This window comes from Porites lutea, chromosome 13, assembly GCF_958299795.1.
Source record: "Porites lutea chromosome 13, jaPorLute2.1, whole genome shotgun sequence".
Classification (NCBI taxonomy): domain Eukaryota; kingdom Metazoa; phylum Cnidaria; class Anthozoa; order Scleractinia; family Poritidae; genus Porites; species Porites lutea.
The window spans coordinates 6431768-6449040 of record NC_133213.1 but is presented as its reverse complement, the minus strand read 5'-3'; the positions used below and the strand labels follow the sequence as shown (position 1 = coordinate 6449040).

The following is a 17273-nucleotide window of genomic DNA, read 5'->3' as shown; positions in this document are numbered from 1 at the left end:
GTTTTTTTTTTCCTCAGGGGCCATCATTGTTTTATCAAAACTTGACAGAGAACTCAAGTCTAGCTACACTCTGAATGTGGAGGCTCGTGACGGAGGAAGCGCATCCAAAGCATCGCTCGTGGACGTTAAAATAACGATCTCAGACATTAACGACAACAAACCCCTCTTTGATAAGCCGAGTTATCTGGCGCACGTCAGTGAGGATGCAAGCCTTGGCACCTCCGTTGTAACAGTGTCCGCCGTCGACAACGACATTGGTCAAAATAAGGAGATTACCTATGCTATCAAGACGGGTAATGAGCAAGGAACGTTCAATCTCGACAAGAACAGTGGTTTAATGACACTTAACCAGAGTTTGGATCATGAGACAAAGACTTCATATCAGTTAGTTGTCACCGCAACTGATCACGGGAAACCTCCCTTAGCGTCATCAGTTGGCGTCACGGTGATGGTTACTGACGTCAATGACAATCCGCCTTCTTTTGCCAAGTCGCTGTATAACTGTACTGTGGCCGAGAATTTAGCCAAAGGAGTGGCGGTGTGTTATGTTACTGCTAGTGACCCAGACTCCGGTTTGAATGGTCAGCTGTTTTACACCATAGTATCCGGCGATGCAACGAACGCTTTCGAAATAAACACCGTAAGTTTATACTATAAAATGATAAGCGGGCATAGTCAAGCCGTAAGTTTTGATCGGGATTGTAATGATGTCGTTAGAACTACGCTGCTGGGTAATCGCACTTGCGTTCTCCTATCGTTTTCATCATCGGTGAAGCGGCTTAACGCAACTTGAAGTTAGGTGAGAAGTACTCAGAAAAAGTTGCAACTGTTGTATTAAGTTTATACCTAGAAGAAAAGAAAGGGTGCCGTACAAAAAGAAGAGGTCCTAAATGAAAGTCGTGTAAACCTCCCCCTCCTGCCCCCCTCCTCTTTTTGTTTTTGTTGTTGTTATTCTTTTCCGTGTTCTTTTTCGTGAAACTTGAAGGGCTATCAGTCCTCAGGCTCTTGTAATCATTTTGTTTTTCTCCTGTCGCGAAATTTGGTCCGTCGGAGCACCTTGGGTTACTATAAACAACCCAGCGGGAAGAGACTACTTTCGTGTATGCACTGCGACTGGGTTTTTCTATGAGCAAACTGAATGCTTCAACATTTGTAGCTGAAGGCTACATAGATTATTTTCTCTTATTTTCCGAACGCTCTTTCTCTAGGCAACTGGCGAAATCACCACAGCCCGTACACTGGACAGAGAAACTACTTCTGTGTACAATCTAACAGTAATGGCTGAAGACGGGAAATGGCAAAGAAGTGGGTCATCTCTGAAGGCCACGACGACTGTCATGGTTCACATCATGGATGAGAATGATAACGCACCCGTGTTTATGTCCAGCTACCGTTTCAACGTAAGTGAAGACAAAGTGAGCCCATATGAGATCGGACGGGTTACAGCTATCGATGAAGACGTCGGGCAAAACGGCAAAGTGGCTTATCGCATCTTAGCTGGAAATTCTGGTGACAGGTAAGCTCGCATCTACTGATTTTCTGAAATTTGCATAGTTAAATTCTTCAAGCAGTAAAAAGCGAGCTTTGACGATGTCACAAATGTGAATGAGGTCACAAATAAAGGGGAGGTTACAAATCTAACATTGGAACACAGCTTTAAGATCAATGCAACGGAATAAACGAAAGATTTTGTAAGGCTGTGGCCCCTTAGATTGAAGGGTAACATGACTTGAAGTATAGCCTACATTAACACCAAACCAACCCTGTACTTTTTTTACTGACATATTTGTTTCATTTCTCGCAGTTTCCGCATCGATTCCTTATCTGGTTCGATAACAGTAAAATCGAAACTTGACCGTGAGACCTACGCACAATACTCGCTTATAGTAAAGGCAGCGGATTTGGGAGTACCTTCGCTTTCGTCCAGCGTTGTTGTCACTGTGATGATTGGTGACGTCAATGACAACCCACCCATGTTCAGTCAACAGATGTTTTATGGCAGTATAAGAGAAGACGCTTCCCCAGGTTCCACAGTTGTTAAGGTACGTACAGTCACCCACGTAGCAGGGGTAGTTATTCAGCCAATCATGTGTTAAAGTGAAAAACCATGCCTCCATGCCCCCTTCGTTTACTCACATTCTGCGAATTGACCTGCGTGGCAAGCCGGGCAAAAAGCCGCCTGTGCCCTTCTTACACGCTTCTTCCAACCATCAGCGCTGGCTGCATGCATTTGACTTAAAAATGAGGCCGTTATTTCATGCAATATGACGGCAAATCTCATCTCTTAACTTGCCAAAACTGTCAATCTGTAATGTACCATTGTGTTTTAGGTGGAAGCAAGCGATAAGGACGAAGGAACAAATGGCCAACTTCACTTCGGTTTACAAGGCAAAGGGAGTGAGAATTTCACAATCGATTCACGCGGCTTCATACACACAAATACACCGCTGGACTACGAAACCACTGCCCATTACATGCTCAATGTGACCGCAACGGACGGCGGATTCCCTTCATCCTCTGCGTCTGCGCAAGTGAACATCACCATTGTCAATGTTAATGACAATGTCCCTGTTTTCGTTACGTCATCGCAAGTGTCCAAAGTCCGCGAAGACGTTGCCATAGGAACACGTGTTATACGGTTGAACGCCACAGACGCCGACGGGAAAGGTCTAACATTTAAACTGAGCAGTGGAAACACCGGCGGTGCCTTCAAGATCCATTCTTCCACTGGACTTATAACTGTCGCGGCCAAACTTGACCGTGAGAAGATTGAGCAGTACATACTTGCCGTGACAGCTACAGACCCCGATGGACAGTCCGTTACCTACAATGCAACCATCAATATCACTGATGTGAATGATAACGCGCCTGTATTCAAGAATAATAGCTACTCCAAAGAAATTATGGAGAATCTCCAGCCAGGTAGGTGTTGCAGTTGTACTTCCTTGACATTCTTAAACGTAAAGAAATTCAAGAATAAAAAAAAATCCCTGTAAAATAATAAAGCGAAAAAAAGTGCTTAGCTAGTACCAAATGAACCATTGGGATCCTAAAGAAGTCTTGTACAGTTGAACCTCTCTAGAAAGGCCACCTTGGGGACAGAAGAAAGTGGCCGCTGTAAAGAGGTGGCCGTGGTAGGGAGGTCTTAAACAAGAGTCAATGACTGGGCTTTTTTGTCCGCCGGGACGAAAAAAGTGGACGTTGTACTAAGAGGGGTGGTGTAATTTTTTTTCATTTTCTTATCGTTTGAACTGTAAGTTTTGATATTGTGGTATGCATGAGTTTACGAGAAACGTAATGCAAGATACAGAGGCTAGAACAGTTAATGATTAAAGCTTATTTTCTATCTTAAACAGGACAGCCCGTTGCCACTGTCTCTGCAACCGATGAAGACGAAGGTGTAAACTCGCAAATTAGCTACCAGATAACTTCAGGTGATTCAAGTAAATTTGTACTCAATTCTAAGACTGGGACAATAACAACTTCTGCAACGCTGGACCGCGAAGAAGCCTCGTCTTATCGCTTGGTGGTCACGGCCAAAGATCATGGAACCCCTTCATTATCATCAACCGTTGATGTCATGGTAAAAGTGCTGGATGAGAACGACAACTCTCCGCGGTTTTCTTCGCCATTCTACAAGACTTCAGTTTTGGAAAATACCGCTGTTGACACAAAAGTCTTGCAGTTAACTGCAACAGATCCAGATGAAGGTCCAAACGGCTTGGTGACTTTCTCAATTATTTCAGGGAACACCAACGATGCCTTCGTGATCAATAATAGCACTGGATTTATAGCTGTCAAGAAGAATTTAGACAGGGAAGTTGTCGACTCCTACAGCCTATACGTCAGCGTTTCCGATAACGCTGCGAACCCAAAGACCGCTTACGTGTGGGTGAATTTCACCGTTTTAGATGAAAACGACAACAGCCCTATATTTAAAAACGTGACGAACTTTACCGTTACAGAAAATGCCAAGGCAGGTACAAAGGTTGGGAACGTTTATGCGACAGATTCTGATGCTGGCAAAAATGGAGAGGTGCGCTTTTCTATTGTCGAAGGCAACGACGGTGACGCTTTGCAAATAGACTCTGTTTCTGGTGAAATTTCTGTAAAGGGTGGGATTGATCGAGAGAAACAAGCGAGGTATACGTTGACTGTCAAGGCGTCTGACCGAGGAAATCCAGCGATGAAAGCAAACCAGAAGTTTCAAATTACTGTTTTGGACGAAAATGATAACCCGCCGAAGTTTGCCAGTTCAGTCGTTCGAGGTTTGTATCAATTAAATATTCCGGTCATGTTCTTGTCTAACAATAAGTCACTGTGGCCACATTGATGTACATTGCATCAAAACAATGAAACGGCGACCTCATCGGGATGGATCTGTTTTCCCAAGTTAAAGCCTCTGTTGTTCCAAGGTTATCATTCATTAAAAGGAATGAAGTTTTTTACTGCCAGTATTGATGGTACCCCTTGTGCAATCCTCATTCTCTACTTCGTTGATAATGATTGATAATAAGCATTCTTTCACTGCAAGAGGTGTAATTACCAAACCGCATGGTCGCGTTCTTATTTTTGATCGTATTTTCTGTTATCATTTAGGAGCTATTGAAGAGAATAAAGCAGCAATGAAAGTCATTCAAGTCACTGCTACCGATAAAGACACTGGTACCAATGCAATTATCACTTACAGCATCACTGGAGGAAATTCTAAGTCGCACTTTGCCATTGACCCAAAGAATGGCGACATCAACACAACGACTTCACTGAACTTTGAGAAAACACCTGTATATAATATGACCGTTACCGCTTCAGATTCCAAATTCTCAGCTCATGTCAATGTGATAATCCAAGTTGTCGATGTCAACGACAACAGGCCAAGTTTCGATAAGTTGTCTTATGTCGCTAGCGTGGCAGAAAATTCCCGCGTCTTGACTTCTGTCGTCACAATCTCCGCATCAGATCCTGATCCTTTTGGTCAGCTGACTTACTCCATTGAATCGGCGCAGCCTGGTAACCAAAGCGACGCATTCAGTGTTGATTTCTCATCTGGGGTCATCACCACTGCGGATGTCCTGGATCGAGAATCAATTGACACTTACGTCCTTCAGGTTAAAGTGACGGATGGCGGGGAACCGACCTTATCAGGCTTTGCCACGGTGACAATCAACGTGACTGACAAGAATGACAACCCTCCAGTTTTCAACGTGTCCTCGTTTCAGGCCACCATCCCCGAAAGTTCAGATATCGCCTCTTTCGTCGTTAAGATTCAAGCCGAAGATGCGGATCTTGGAAGTAACGCCAGGATATCCTATTTTATTAACTCTAGCAATGACATGTCTGCTTTCGCTATTGACACAGACACCGGTGTTATATCCATAAATAAGAAACTCGACCGGGAAAATATCTCAAATTATTTACTTAAATGCGTGGCGATAGATCATGGACAACCCAAGCTTAGTTCTATGCCTGTCGCAGTTCACGTATCTTTATCTGACGTCAACGATAATGCGCCCGCGTTCTTGCAGTCTGCGTACGCGGTAAATGTTTCCGAAGATGTCACATCCGGGACAGTTGTGGAAGAAGTCGTGGCTGTTGATCCTGACGCTGGGCTCAATGGTACGGTTGTTTACAGCATTTCCGGCGGAAATGACGATAACACGTTTACAATCGGTAACAAAACAGGTGGGTAGATGTCAAACTTTCTGTTTCTCTTTTCTAGTAGTTCTTCAGCACGGCGCGACAGACGAAACTTAAGTCTAGTTAAGTCCGTCTGCGTAACAGCGGCGAAATCCTTGTACTGGGCCCCCACCTTAATACCAGGATTTGAATACGCGCCCTGATTGGCTTGTTAAAAAGGCCATTGTCCATTTGCCAATCAAGTTGAAGGGAAATTCGAAACGTATATCCGGTAATTTGTTAGTCCGTTTTGGGCCTAAAAGAAGAATATCTGGCCTGCTTCGCAGACGTTACTAACCAGGGTTAAATTACGTCTGAGACGCAGGCTAATGGTCCTGCCTTTGGATGAGTAGGATTCTTCGTGGACACTTGTTATGATACACGTCCACTGCTCTGTCTTGCCTGGACAAAGCGATTGATTCAATTTGTGAATGAAATTAAAATGATGCAACAGCTAAGTAAAGACGACCGATTTATAGCGGTCATCTTTTAAGATTACTGTTATAATTACTCTTAAAGACTCTTGAAACAGTATCTAAGAATGCCGATTCCTCTGGCAGATTTGCAAGAGACTTTTTTCTGAAGTGTTGTCATTAAATACTGGAGTATTCATTTTGTAACACTTTCGCTGTAATTGCGTAGTGTTGTTTGCTAGTTGTTTATTAACTTAAAAAGTTATTGTTTCTTGCATGTTTCTTCCTGTAATAGGCGTGGTGACTGTCTCCAGAGCTCTAGATCGCGAGACACGTGACGCGTATTTACTGACCATAACAGCAAGCGATGAAGGAAACCCACAGAAATCGTCATCTGTAAAACTGTCAATCACCGTCCTCGACGTTAACGACAATGCACCCCAGTTTAACTCGTCTTCACTGCAGGGCGGCATCAAAGAGAACTTACCAGGCGGAAGTTTTGTCATGCGCGTCATTGCAACAGACGCTGATATAGGGACGAATGCGCAACTTGTGTACAACCTTACTACAAAAGAATATACTGATGTGTTCGCTCTTAACTCGCTGACAGGAGAGATAACTACTAAAAAGTCACTTGATCGTGAAATACAGGATCGATATACTCTGAAAGTCAGTGTCAGGGACAAGGGCGACCCACAGCTGACATCATTAGCTGACGTCACTATAAATGTCTTTGATGTGGATGACAACTGTCCAAAGTTTGAGCCCGCGGAGTATAACCTGACTATTAGCGAGAACTTGCCGTTTAATCAGAGCATCGTACAAGTGACCGCCACTGATCTTGATATAATGGATTCTAAAACGATGCAGTACGCCATAAGATCTGGAAACACTCGCGGGGCATTTACTATTGATCAATATGGTATGGCACTAGAGTTTTAAATATTAGCTTCGGTAGCTTCGGTCTTGTTTCCAAAACAAGTGGAACCCTTTTACTGACGAGCCATTAGTAAACGTCTTAAGCTTTGAAACAGATTGCGTTCAAATAATAATAGCAATTACAGTTGCTTTCCCAAACAAAACCGAATTTTCCTCAAGGCAATAAGAAATTTGAGTGGCCAAAGCAAAAAGTGAAGCGATAGTGTTTTTTTTTCTTTTTGTCTTCTTTTTTTTTAATTTGAGAATGTACACGTCCAAAACTCCGTAAGGATCGAAACGTTTATTAGGGTATCCAGTTGGGAAAATGGTCGCATGTGAAACAACTATGAAAGATGGTCCGTGTGAATTGTTACCCCATAATTATGATTTCGTCCACAGATAAATTACTCTCTCCTTCGCAAAGGCCTCTTTGTTTAGTAAAGAAGCTGTGGAGAAGGAAAAAAAAAAGCGCGCGGGGCACGATGGGAAGGGGAAAGGCCTTTATCGTCCACCGCGCGCTGAATACTTTTTTTCAATTTTTGCCCAGCGGGAGCCTCTGTGGAAGAGTGAGAATGAATTGTTTATTTCTATAAGTAAACCCTTGAGAGAACATAAAGATCCTTGGAGTCATAACTGATGCCTTTATTAACTGTTCCGTTACTTTTTATGATAATGGTTTCAATCAAAGGTGCTCATTTTCATTGTAGGTTATTTGAGAGTAGGCTTGGGCGGAGTGGACCGAGAAGTGGCCGAAACGTACCGACTGGTTATCCGAGCGGGTCGCGAAGAATGTGGCGTTAACAATACGGACAACAGCAATCAAAGTACGAAAATATAGGGTATTTTACATTCTAGATTAGACTATGCTATCGGCTCTTTCTCTGTGTGTTTTGTTTTTTTATAATCACCAGAGGAGATGCTAAGCTCAAAATGTTCTAAAAGAGGCCTTTTGTAAAACGAACAATAAAAATCTTCCAATTTGGTACCAATTTGGTGACACTGCATCATTAAATCTGATTTTCTTTTCGTTTCCACTCAGATGAAGGAATCTCAAACGATAAATTGGCATCAACTGCTGTAGTTAACATCATAGTAACAGATATCAATGACAGTCCGCCTCGCTTCGAGTTTCCCTCTTACAAGTTCGAGCTCTCTAACCTCGACGCCACGGAGATTGGTCAAGTGAAAGCGTTTGATGATGATTTGGGTTCCGGAGGAATAGTGAAGTTTCGACTTCTGGATCAGACTGAGGTAAAACGATAACCTTAATGAAGATACTAATTGTTTCGTTACATTCACTTGCTCAAAAGCCTGGGGGCGGGGTTTGGGTGGCGGGGGAAGGTTGGCGTACTCCCTCGTATAACCCATATAACTAATTCAATAAGGTTGCTTTGGCAATTGGGCACATAGAACAATGCAATAATTTGCTTGGCTGACCACAAAACCATAGATTCCCAGTGCTCAATTTTCAATGCCCAAAGCAACCTTTTTTGAATCAGCTATATATGAATGTGCCGCGCCAAAAGGTAGGGTAAACTATTTCTTGTCAAAGCAAACAAGACCTGTAGTACTTCAGGAAATTCTATGCTCAATTCTATATGTCAGATTTTGACATGTTTGATAATAAATAGGTGATGTGTAATTATGATATTTATGATGGTCGGAATAATTATGATAATTTTCATGAATTACCGTAAGTGTATTTGTGAGAATTATAATATTTATGTAGATTATGATAGTTATTAAAATCACGATTAGAATTATGTTCATGATATTTATGTTATAGGTACAAGGAAATAGGCGGGTGACTGTTGAAGCATACGACATGGGGACGCCGAGTCTTAACAGCTCTGTTGACGTCATCATAGAAACAAGGTAACATAGCAAGCTCAACCCCCCTCCCCACCCCGCCTTTATTTTAGTTTAAGTCCCAAAAGTCTTAAGTTCTACTTTTTGATTTAACTTCGTTAGTTTTAACCATGGAGAAGTGTGAAAGGAGGTTTATCTTACGTCAATGTAACTAAATTCAAGTATCTCAGCTATTGTCGAGAAACTGACCTTGATATTGTCTGTCTGTGTCGATTAATTTGGACGAGTTCACATTTGTTGCCAGACTGAAGAGGTGTGTTAAAATCTAGAACGATATTTTGCAAAAGATTTTCATCGCCATTGCGGATGGGAAAAGCCCTATCATAGCAGGGTTGTAGACCAATATCTCCACCCGGCGCACCCATTAGATGCGTGTAATGCGAGTGAATCGTTCTTTTTAGCAATCAGACTTTTCAAAATAACTTAAAGGGACCTCCAGGCTCCTTAAACACGCAGCCCGTATAGCGTTGCATTATATACACAAAAGAGACCCAACACATAACAAGACTTGCTTCTCTCAAGTGAGTTGATCCTCCTAACATCACATTTTGCACCTTTTTTGTTCTACAGTAGCGACAGCATTGCTTGTGAAGCCATGGTGTTTAGAGTCACTGAGGATGGTATAATAAAGGCGGACACATTATGCGAATTCACCAAAAAGCCTCAAGGAGCGACCCGATTGGTAGGACAAAAGCATCAGGTGAGAGGGGATATTGATGTGTGTACATAACAGGCGTAAGAAATAGCAGGGACTTATGTAGTGGAGGAAGATCAGTCATGTGCCTCCCCATAAGGAGGGTGTTCTGTTGCTTTGTTATTCGTGGGAGAGTGGGGGGGGGGGGGGGATTGTCATCGTCCCGTCCTATCAGGCCTTATTCAATTGCACTTTGCAAGATTTTCTTTTTCTAGAATTTCAAAGTCCCGATAACTCAACATAAAACATCGCATAACAGCGGTGAAAATTAAGTTTGATATCATTATTTGTTAGCGCTATTATTTAAGAGCGAAGTTTTGTATGATATTCGCACTGCATACCTGTTATCCCGTCAAGGGGAACTAAGTTATGGGATGAAACTGTGACTCCTAGGACAATAGGCATGCCGAATAATAAGGTATGCCACGTCAATCGCCAGCGAGGGAAGTGGGAGGGGCAAAACTTCCAAGTCACTTCTACTGAACTCCTTTGAACTGGCCAAGAGGAGGGCAATATCAGGCAGTTGTAACTAAAAGCGAGGGCCGTCATGCGTCATGCCTCTGGCGCGCAAGCTCGACACGATGTAATTTAAAGGAGTTTCTTATTTCCCGCGTCACGGGCCAATTATGTATGCAGTCAGAACAGTTTTTTATTAAGCATTGTTATCATACATTTTTTTTTTCTAGTCGTCGTCTCATCATTGAGCATAGGCTCGATTACCGACCGCTTTTCGCGAAATGGAAATCGAGCCTACATTGAGCAGTCTCTCAATAAATTAATTTTGACCAAGACTTCCGGTTGGTTGTCGCGCATGTGTCTAGTATATTAATGGTAATAACATGGTGATGTTTAACCCTTTCGCTTGTAAAAGCGTTAAAACAAAACAATCATTAGTACTATGCCAGAGTTCTGTCCAAAAGGTTTCATTTGAATGGTAACACTGAAGGATTTCGTCCACAGATTATATTGTTAGAGGGAAAAAGAATGTTGTCATAATGTGGTCTGGGAGTTAAAGGGCTAAATTTGATACTATTATTGTATTCATTTCTTTAGTTAAATTGCTCAGCCAAAGGTAACACAATTCCTCAGTACCGCTGGATGAAGGACGGTCGCTTTGTCTCTAACTGGGAAAACGTCGGTGATTACGTTATTGAAATGGCATCTGAGGATGATCAAGGTGGATACTCGTGTCTGGCGTCGAGTTCTGCTGGCGTGATACAATCCCGTGTAGCGTACATGACAGTAAATGGTAAGTATGCATACCACAATAATTTTCTTGTTCCCAAAGGATGCAAAGAGTACATATTCCTGAAGAGGAATGTGCTCGTTCCTGGAAACCAATGAATTTCCCTGTTTCTACACTTGTCTGGAAAAAAAGGCAGAACAAATGACTCATCATCCATGTAAACCGAGTTTTTTGACAGACGTTTAGCGTAGATCCTGGGCTAGTTTCCATGACAACTAATATGCTCCTTTTGGTCAATGTAATTTGAAGCAGCACAAGTCTACCTTAACTGATTTCGTGTATTTGTCGTTTCTGTTTGACTAGGATTTCCAAGCGACCTTTATTCGATTGCCATTGAACAATCATTAGTCCATACAGTGATTATTGTAATGCATGGGCCCAGAATTGTTAGGGTCAAACTTTCCATTCACACATATACAACTTTAAATAGAATACCTTTAAGCATAAGCATGCTCAATAATAATAATAATAATAATAATAATAATAATAATAATAATAATAATAATAATAATAATAATAATAATAATAATGATAATAATAATAATAAACGTAATAACGATTTGGAGGTAGCACATCCACATAGTGGTTCTTCGTCTACCTTATTCCTGGTCGAATTGTAATTTGGAAATGTTGGTTTTTGAGGAGAGGGGAAAACCGGAGTACCCGAGGAAAACCTCTCCGAGCAGGGAAGAGAACCAACAACAAACTTAACCCACATATGGCGTCGACGCCGGGATTTGAATCCGGGCCACATTAGTGGGAGGCGAGTGCTCTCACCACTGCGCCATCCTTGCTCTCCCAAGACAGGGATGGATGGATAGTTAATGAAGCGTTTTTCCGTAAGAGTTGCAAGGCTCCATGATCAATAATGTTTTACCTGCGTGTTTTAGATCCACCTAAGATCACAGTCCACCCAGTCAACAGTAGCGTGGAATTGGACGGCAAAATTAAACTGTACTGCAATGCTACAGGAGACCCGCAGCCAAGCTTCAAGTGGTACAAGAATGGAATTGCGATGGTGGAAGCCAGTGGAGTCAAGCCTTTTCAACCTGAGCTTGTTATGGAAGATGCGCTCCCTGAAGATGAAGCTCGGTATTACTGTGAAGCGTCCAATGTGGCTGGCAAAGTCATATCTAACTGGGCTTCGCTAAAAGTGTTTGGTGAGTAGCAGGAAGGCTGACTATCACTTACTGGGGCTTTGAAGTGTTTGGCATTTCTGGAAAGAAAATCAAATAAATGGAGGATATCAAACAAAACCAATCTCGCAACATTGATGTTAACTAGTAATGTGCCATGTAAACATATATCGCTTTTTCGATGAAACCTACTAACCCTTTGGATTCGAAGGCAACCCAGCCTGTTATTGTAAGTTCACAGTTCGAGATTTATTTGTGATTGTATTTTACTGTTTCTGTCCTTAGGCAAGAAAGCTCTTGTCTCCATGACTCTTACTGTTAAACGTCCTAATAAAGACGGAACGTGCCAAATATTTGACGTCAAAGAGTTTAAAGTAAGTAACGAAGCCTACTATAGTATCTACGTAGCTTTGAATGCAAGTGGGGTAATCTCTGTTGTTTTTTAGCATATTACGTAATACCTTCCCACAATGTCTCTTCTTTTCCCACGGTTTACAAAACCCCGGCTGCGATATGAGAATTGGCAGTAACAGACCACTTAAATATTGTTCGGTAAAACAATGCCCTTCAAGAAGACTTACTTGTACCTAGGTATTTACTATAATTTAGAACATCAAAAATTCGGTGCGTCTTTGTCCCACTGTCTGGTTCTCGTCCAGAGTCAACCCATCACCACTCCCTTTCTTTTTCATCCTCTAATGATCTCTTTTTTAGATAGTATTTTCATTCTTAGTTTATATCCTCTATCTCTCTCTACTTCCAGAAACGGCTGAGTGAGGCCCTGAAAGCTAACGTGGAAGTGACGGGCTTCACTGCGCCTGAAAGGTGCGAGGAACATCCTTGTAACTCTGACCCCTGTAAAAACGATGGTGTCTGCTCAAGGCAGGGTTCCAAATACACCTGTCTCTGCAAACCGGGGTGGTTTGGTGACCACTGTGATCAGGATATTAATGAATGCACTGGAGGTACTTATTTTTTTTACGTATTTTAATAATCCAGTTTTTGATACCAAGTGCGTAATAACAGGTATAAAGTGAACATCTCTTTGGTTAAGAATGTTAATTTTCGCATAAGTATTTAAGAAACTAGATACTTAGAATCCTGAAAGAACTATCTGAAACTAAGGGAAGTGGCCAAGATAAGTGAAGTCGACTTTGTATAGGACTGGGGACTATACTAGACATCAAATCATCGAATAGGCAACCAGTTTTTCCATGGGATGAAGGGTTCTGGCTATGAACAATAGTTTTGACCGACTTTTTAAGTATGGTTTCCTCAATTAGTTTCCTTCTACATTGCTACTTCTTCGGGCTGACATTGAGTGCTTTGATCTACAATCGCAGAAAAAGATACAAGCCAACGCAGGCTAACAGCGTCTTTAGCACATTGCTCGCTGCAATGGGCAACAATTAATGAATGTCATCCCACCCGAAATACGTTTGAATTTAGTTAAACCACGGAATATCAATTACTTGCAGTGATTATATCTAAGGAAATTAACTGTAACTTGCCAAAAACTTATCATTTCAATATAAAAAAGTTATTTCTAGAACATGAGAGTCTGCAGCTCCCCCTGTCTTCTACTGAAACTTGAAAGTTCTCTTTGCCAGTAAGAGTTACAGTGTCTCGAACCTAGCCCTTTTGCAACTTGTTGAAGATAATACTGATTGTGGTACTAATTTTTCGTAGATCCGTGTTTTTACAATGGCACATGCACTAACACTCCTGGTTCATACCAGTGCAACTGTGTATCGACCAAGACTGGAAAAAACTGTGAACTGGAGAAAGCGGCATGTAACAGTCGACCATGCAACGGTACTGACATCTGTGCCTTGGCTGAACGCTCTTCCCAAGGATTCCAGTGTGTTAGCAAAGAGCTTGAAACGGTCATGATGCTTCCATCTGGAGCCAAATATCAAAGTGTGTATGATCTGGAGAAAGCAATTGAGAATTCGATCAAGACTGCTCCGAATAATGTGGTAAGATGGAGGTTCAGTGTCGTAGCCTGCACAACGGGCGTCTTTGTTGGCTACGCGAGTGTTTGTGTTCGCGTAATCGCCATGTTTGGATCGCCATGTTAAATTGCAATAAATTGAGAAGGTGGGACGGGAGCTCTAGCGAATACACCATGGGTCACTATTTCTACTCTCCCCAATCTTCCTCTGTCATAAAATCAATGGTGGCGGTCACAGCGCACTTTCGCTGCATGTTTTGCTTGTTCAGGCTGTCAGTGTGGCTTATGGGTTAACTAGAATTAAGCAAAGCTGTGCTTTGAGTTTTCTTCACGGTTTACCACATGCTAAGTTGTCTTTTTCTAAGATAAAGATCTGAAGAAGAGATTACATCCTTAAATAATTGTCCGTTCTTGGCCTCTTTGCTTTTCAAGACCAGAAAAATGCGTTAAAGATTTTCCTGGCTTGCTCACGCCCTTGTTTTGCTTCATTTGCTTTGCTGTTATTGAATATGTTGTTTGTTTATTTCAAGAAATGACGCTTGAAACTTAAGAAAGCATGGTTTTCAGTTGGAGCAGATTCAAAATATGTTCTTAGAAAGTTACAGAAAATGTTTGCAACACGGTTGTCGTGTTGATGCCTTTAAAACGCACCTTATTCCCACAGACGTCAGACTTGCTTTGTGCGTGAGAGGGAGAAAAAAGTAGACAGTGTGTTTAGAGGCAAAACACTTTAACCTGCGTAATACAGAAAATCAGTTCACATAACGCTAATGAGAGTTATTCTGTTACTAGAGTGTCACTGTAAGGCGACGAAGATCTGAGAAGAATCAGCTAGACTATGGCGCATGCTCTGTACGTGTAACCAGTTACAAAGACAGAGAAGTTCGCTTTGTGCTGCTTTGTCCACCGGACATGAAACCTGAACCGCAAACTGCCCAGCGGTTTGTTTGTCAAGTGATGTTTAATGCTGGTCAATCAACGGAGTGTGGCAAAAAGGATTCGATGATGGCACCGATTCCACCGACCACAAAACCCCCTGTAAAACCATTAGAGTAAGTGAGGTTAATTTTTTCGACATTAGTCTTACTTACCGCACATTCAAAGTTATGTTTAAAACAAATTCAAGGGTGGATTCAAAAAACAAAACAAAAAAATTGTGGATTCAAACTCCCGTGCCAGTGCTGATTGTTATAGAGACCTTACGATCCGACAAGGCGACGTCCATGAAAACGTCGCTATAAAACAGAATTCGCATCATTTTAAACTTTGTCGCTGTGCAGTAAAGGCAAAGAAATACACAAAAAAGCGTGATACAAGCGCAGCGTGGTTGTTTTGCTCATTAAACCTATTGTTTTTTTGACGTTCCCGTTGCCGTCGCAGTCTTTGAAATTCGAGAATAATTTACTACTGAGCATTTTCTTTTATCTGAGGTTAAAAGTGCTTTCTGTATCCTCTTTCCTGCGGAATCTAAGGCAAATGGACGCGAAACGACAACATTAAAGGAATTGAAGACACCTTCACAACCTTCGGAACCTTCTACAAACATAAAGCCTAGGCTTTCATTTTAGGCTCTCGCTTGATTGCTAAGTAACGTTACCGACTCTTGTAAAGCGTACATAGTCGACCTCGGTTTTGCAGCTGAGAAAAACTGAAAAGTACAGTACTTTTAACGAAAATACCAACATCCGCAATACCTTTTCTATTGATTTTGCAGGGTCAAGTTAACGTTCTTTGCTCGAGATCGCGAGTCCGGCAATGACTTGGATGCGAGTAATGTGGTGGACATGATAAACAGTGGACAGGCAGAAGAATTGGAACAATTCGGTTTCAAAGTGGAGAGCGCAAAAACTAGTAAGTGGCTTGCTGCATTGGGTATAAAAATGTACTTAGTATATTGTTCGGCACTTTGGACTTGACGATCACCGTCGAATGAAGACAATGCCGCCGTCATTTTAATCCTTGGAGGATGCCAAATGTAGGAAAATGCAAGAAAAAAACAGGGGTTTGGAGTTTCATTGCAAAAAGGACGGTACTTTTGCGTAGGTCAAGAACGCGCGAGCAGTCAAAAGAAAGGTCTGGAGAGAGAATGGAAACGGGGAGGGAGCTTGGGGAAAGACATTTTTTGGGGCCGTGTTTAACGATGAAAAACTTTTTTGCGCAGAAATTGTTGTCACTAATCTTATTTGTTTATTTTTTTGTTACTTTTGCAGCATACGCCCAGCCCCAAACAGGTAATTATAGTATAGGTTTGGTCCTATAATTTCATAAATTAATTCTTCCGTTGGCTCATCCAACAGTTAGTCTGTTCAGTCATTCATGGTGTCAGATGCTGTTGTAGGGCTAACCAACTTCTATGTTTTTTCCCCCTGCCTATTAGTATAGGTAATAGCATGATTTGTAGTGATATTTGGCATAAATACCACGAGTGATATTTCGAAATTGTTATACGTAATTTCACGAGCCGTTAGGCGAGTGAAATTTGAGACAATTTTGAAATATCACGAGTGGTATTTATGCCAAATATCACATACAAATCATTCTATTATTTGTTTATACCACTACCCGCAAAAGGTTTGTAATTTTCACATGTAGGTATTTCAAATTAAGCTGAAATACCACTGCTCTAAGCCAGTCAAATTGCAGAAATTTCGCATGTAGTGGTATAAGTGACTAAAGACTAAATAAAAAACAAACAGACAAACAAAAAACAACATTTTTTATTTTTCCCAAGTAAATAATTATTAAGTTGAAATGTTACCAAACAGGTTCTGAATATTTGGCTTGAATCTCGTTCACACCCTCAAAACTGTTCGAATAATTACTTCAAAAATTACTTCAGGAGCGACAAAGAGTTTCAGATACCGAACGAAACTGCTTTGGTGAAATATTTTGTTATAATAAATACGCTAGTACACAATTATATCTATTTTTTATCCTGTTTTCAGCTGAACCTGAATCAAAAGTTGGCTTAATCGTCGGTTTAACCTTGGGCCTGGTATGCCTTTTTGTGCTTATCGCTGCAGTCATATTTTTTGTATTAAAAAGGTAAGATTCGAGTCATACTGAAATCAGACTCCACTAATACGATCGACCTTTGATGGTCCATGAAGAATTTCCTAATTAGCGGGGTGTTCGTGTCAGCGAAGTCTCCGTAAGAGATGACTGAATTGTCGTGGGGTTCAGCAAAGGTTTCCGCAACACCAGGAAACACCCTCAAATGTTGTAGAGTTTATCCTAGCGAAAACAGATGTTGTCAATTGTCAATTTCTTACCAAAATTCGTGTTTTGAGACGCAAGAAAATGCTTTTGTTGAATAGCTCAAAATTATTTTGTTTACAGGATGTAAACCTTGCCTTACCAGCATATT

The 17273-nt window shown here is 41.5% G+C and overlaps 1 protein-coding gene across 1 annotated transcript in view; it reads left to right on the top strand.

Moving 5' to 3' along the window:
• LOC140923658 (protocadherin Fat 4-like) overlaps positions 1–17273 on the top strand; it is a 31510-nt gene that overhangs the window by 11708 nt on the left and 2529 nt on the right. Inside the window, exons 13-32 of the mRNA XM_073373731.1 lie at positions 18–640; positions 1209–1516; positions 1805–2042; positions 2331–2922; positions 3357–4268; positions 4600–5682; positions 6385–7011; positions 7715–7831; positions 8047–8258; positions 8794–8882; positions 9447–9576; positions 10624–10819; positions 11707–11976; positions 12238–12326; positions 12716–12917; positions 13642–13931; positions 14699–14958; positions 15621–15757; positions 16117–16137; positions 16852–16951. Of these exons, the coding sequence (XP_073229832.1) occupies positions 18–640; positions 1209–1516; positions 1805–2042; positions 2331–2922; positions 3357–4268; positions 4600–5682; positions 6385–7011; positions 7715–7831; positions 8047–8258; positions 8794–8882; positions 9447–9576; positions 10624–10819; positions 11707–11976; positions 12238–12326; positions 12716–12917; positions 13642–13931; positions 14699–14958; positions 15621–15757; positions 16117–16137; positions 16852–16951 (6496 nt within the window). The remainder of the gene's footprint in view (positions 1–17; positions 641–1208; positions 1517–1804; positions 2043–2330; positions 2923–3356; positions 4269–4599; positions 5683–6384; positions 7012–7714; positions 7832–8046; positions 8259–8793; positions 8883–9446; positions 9577–10623; positions 10820–11706; positions 11977–12237; positions 12327–12715; positions 12918–13641; positions 13932–14698; positions 14959–15620; positions 15758–16116; positions 16138–16851; positions 16952–17273) is intronic.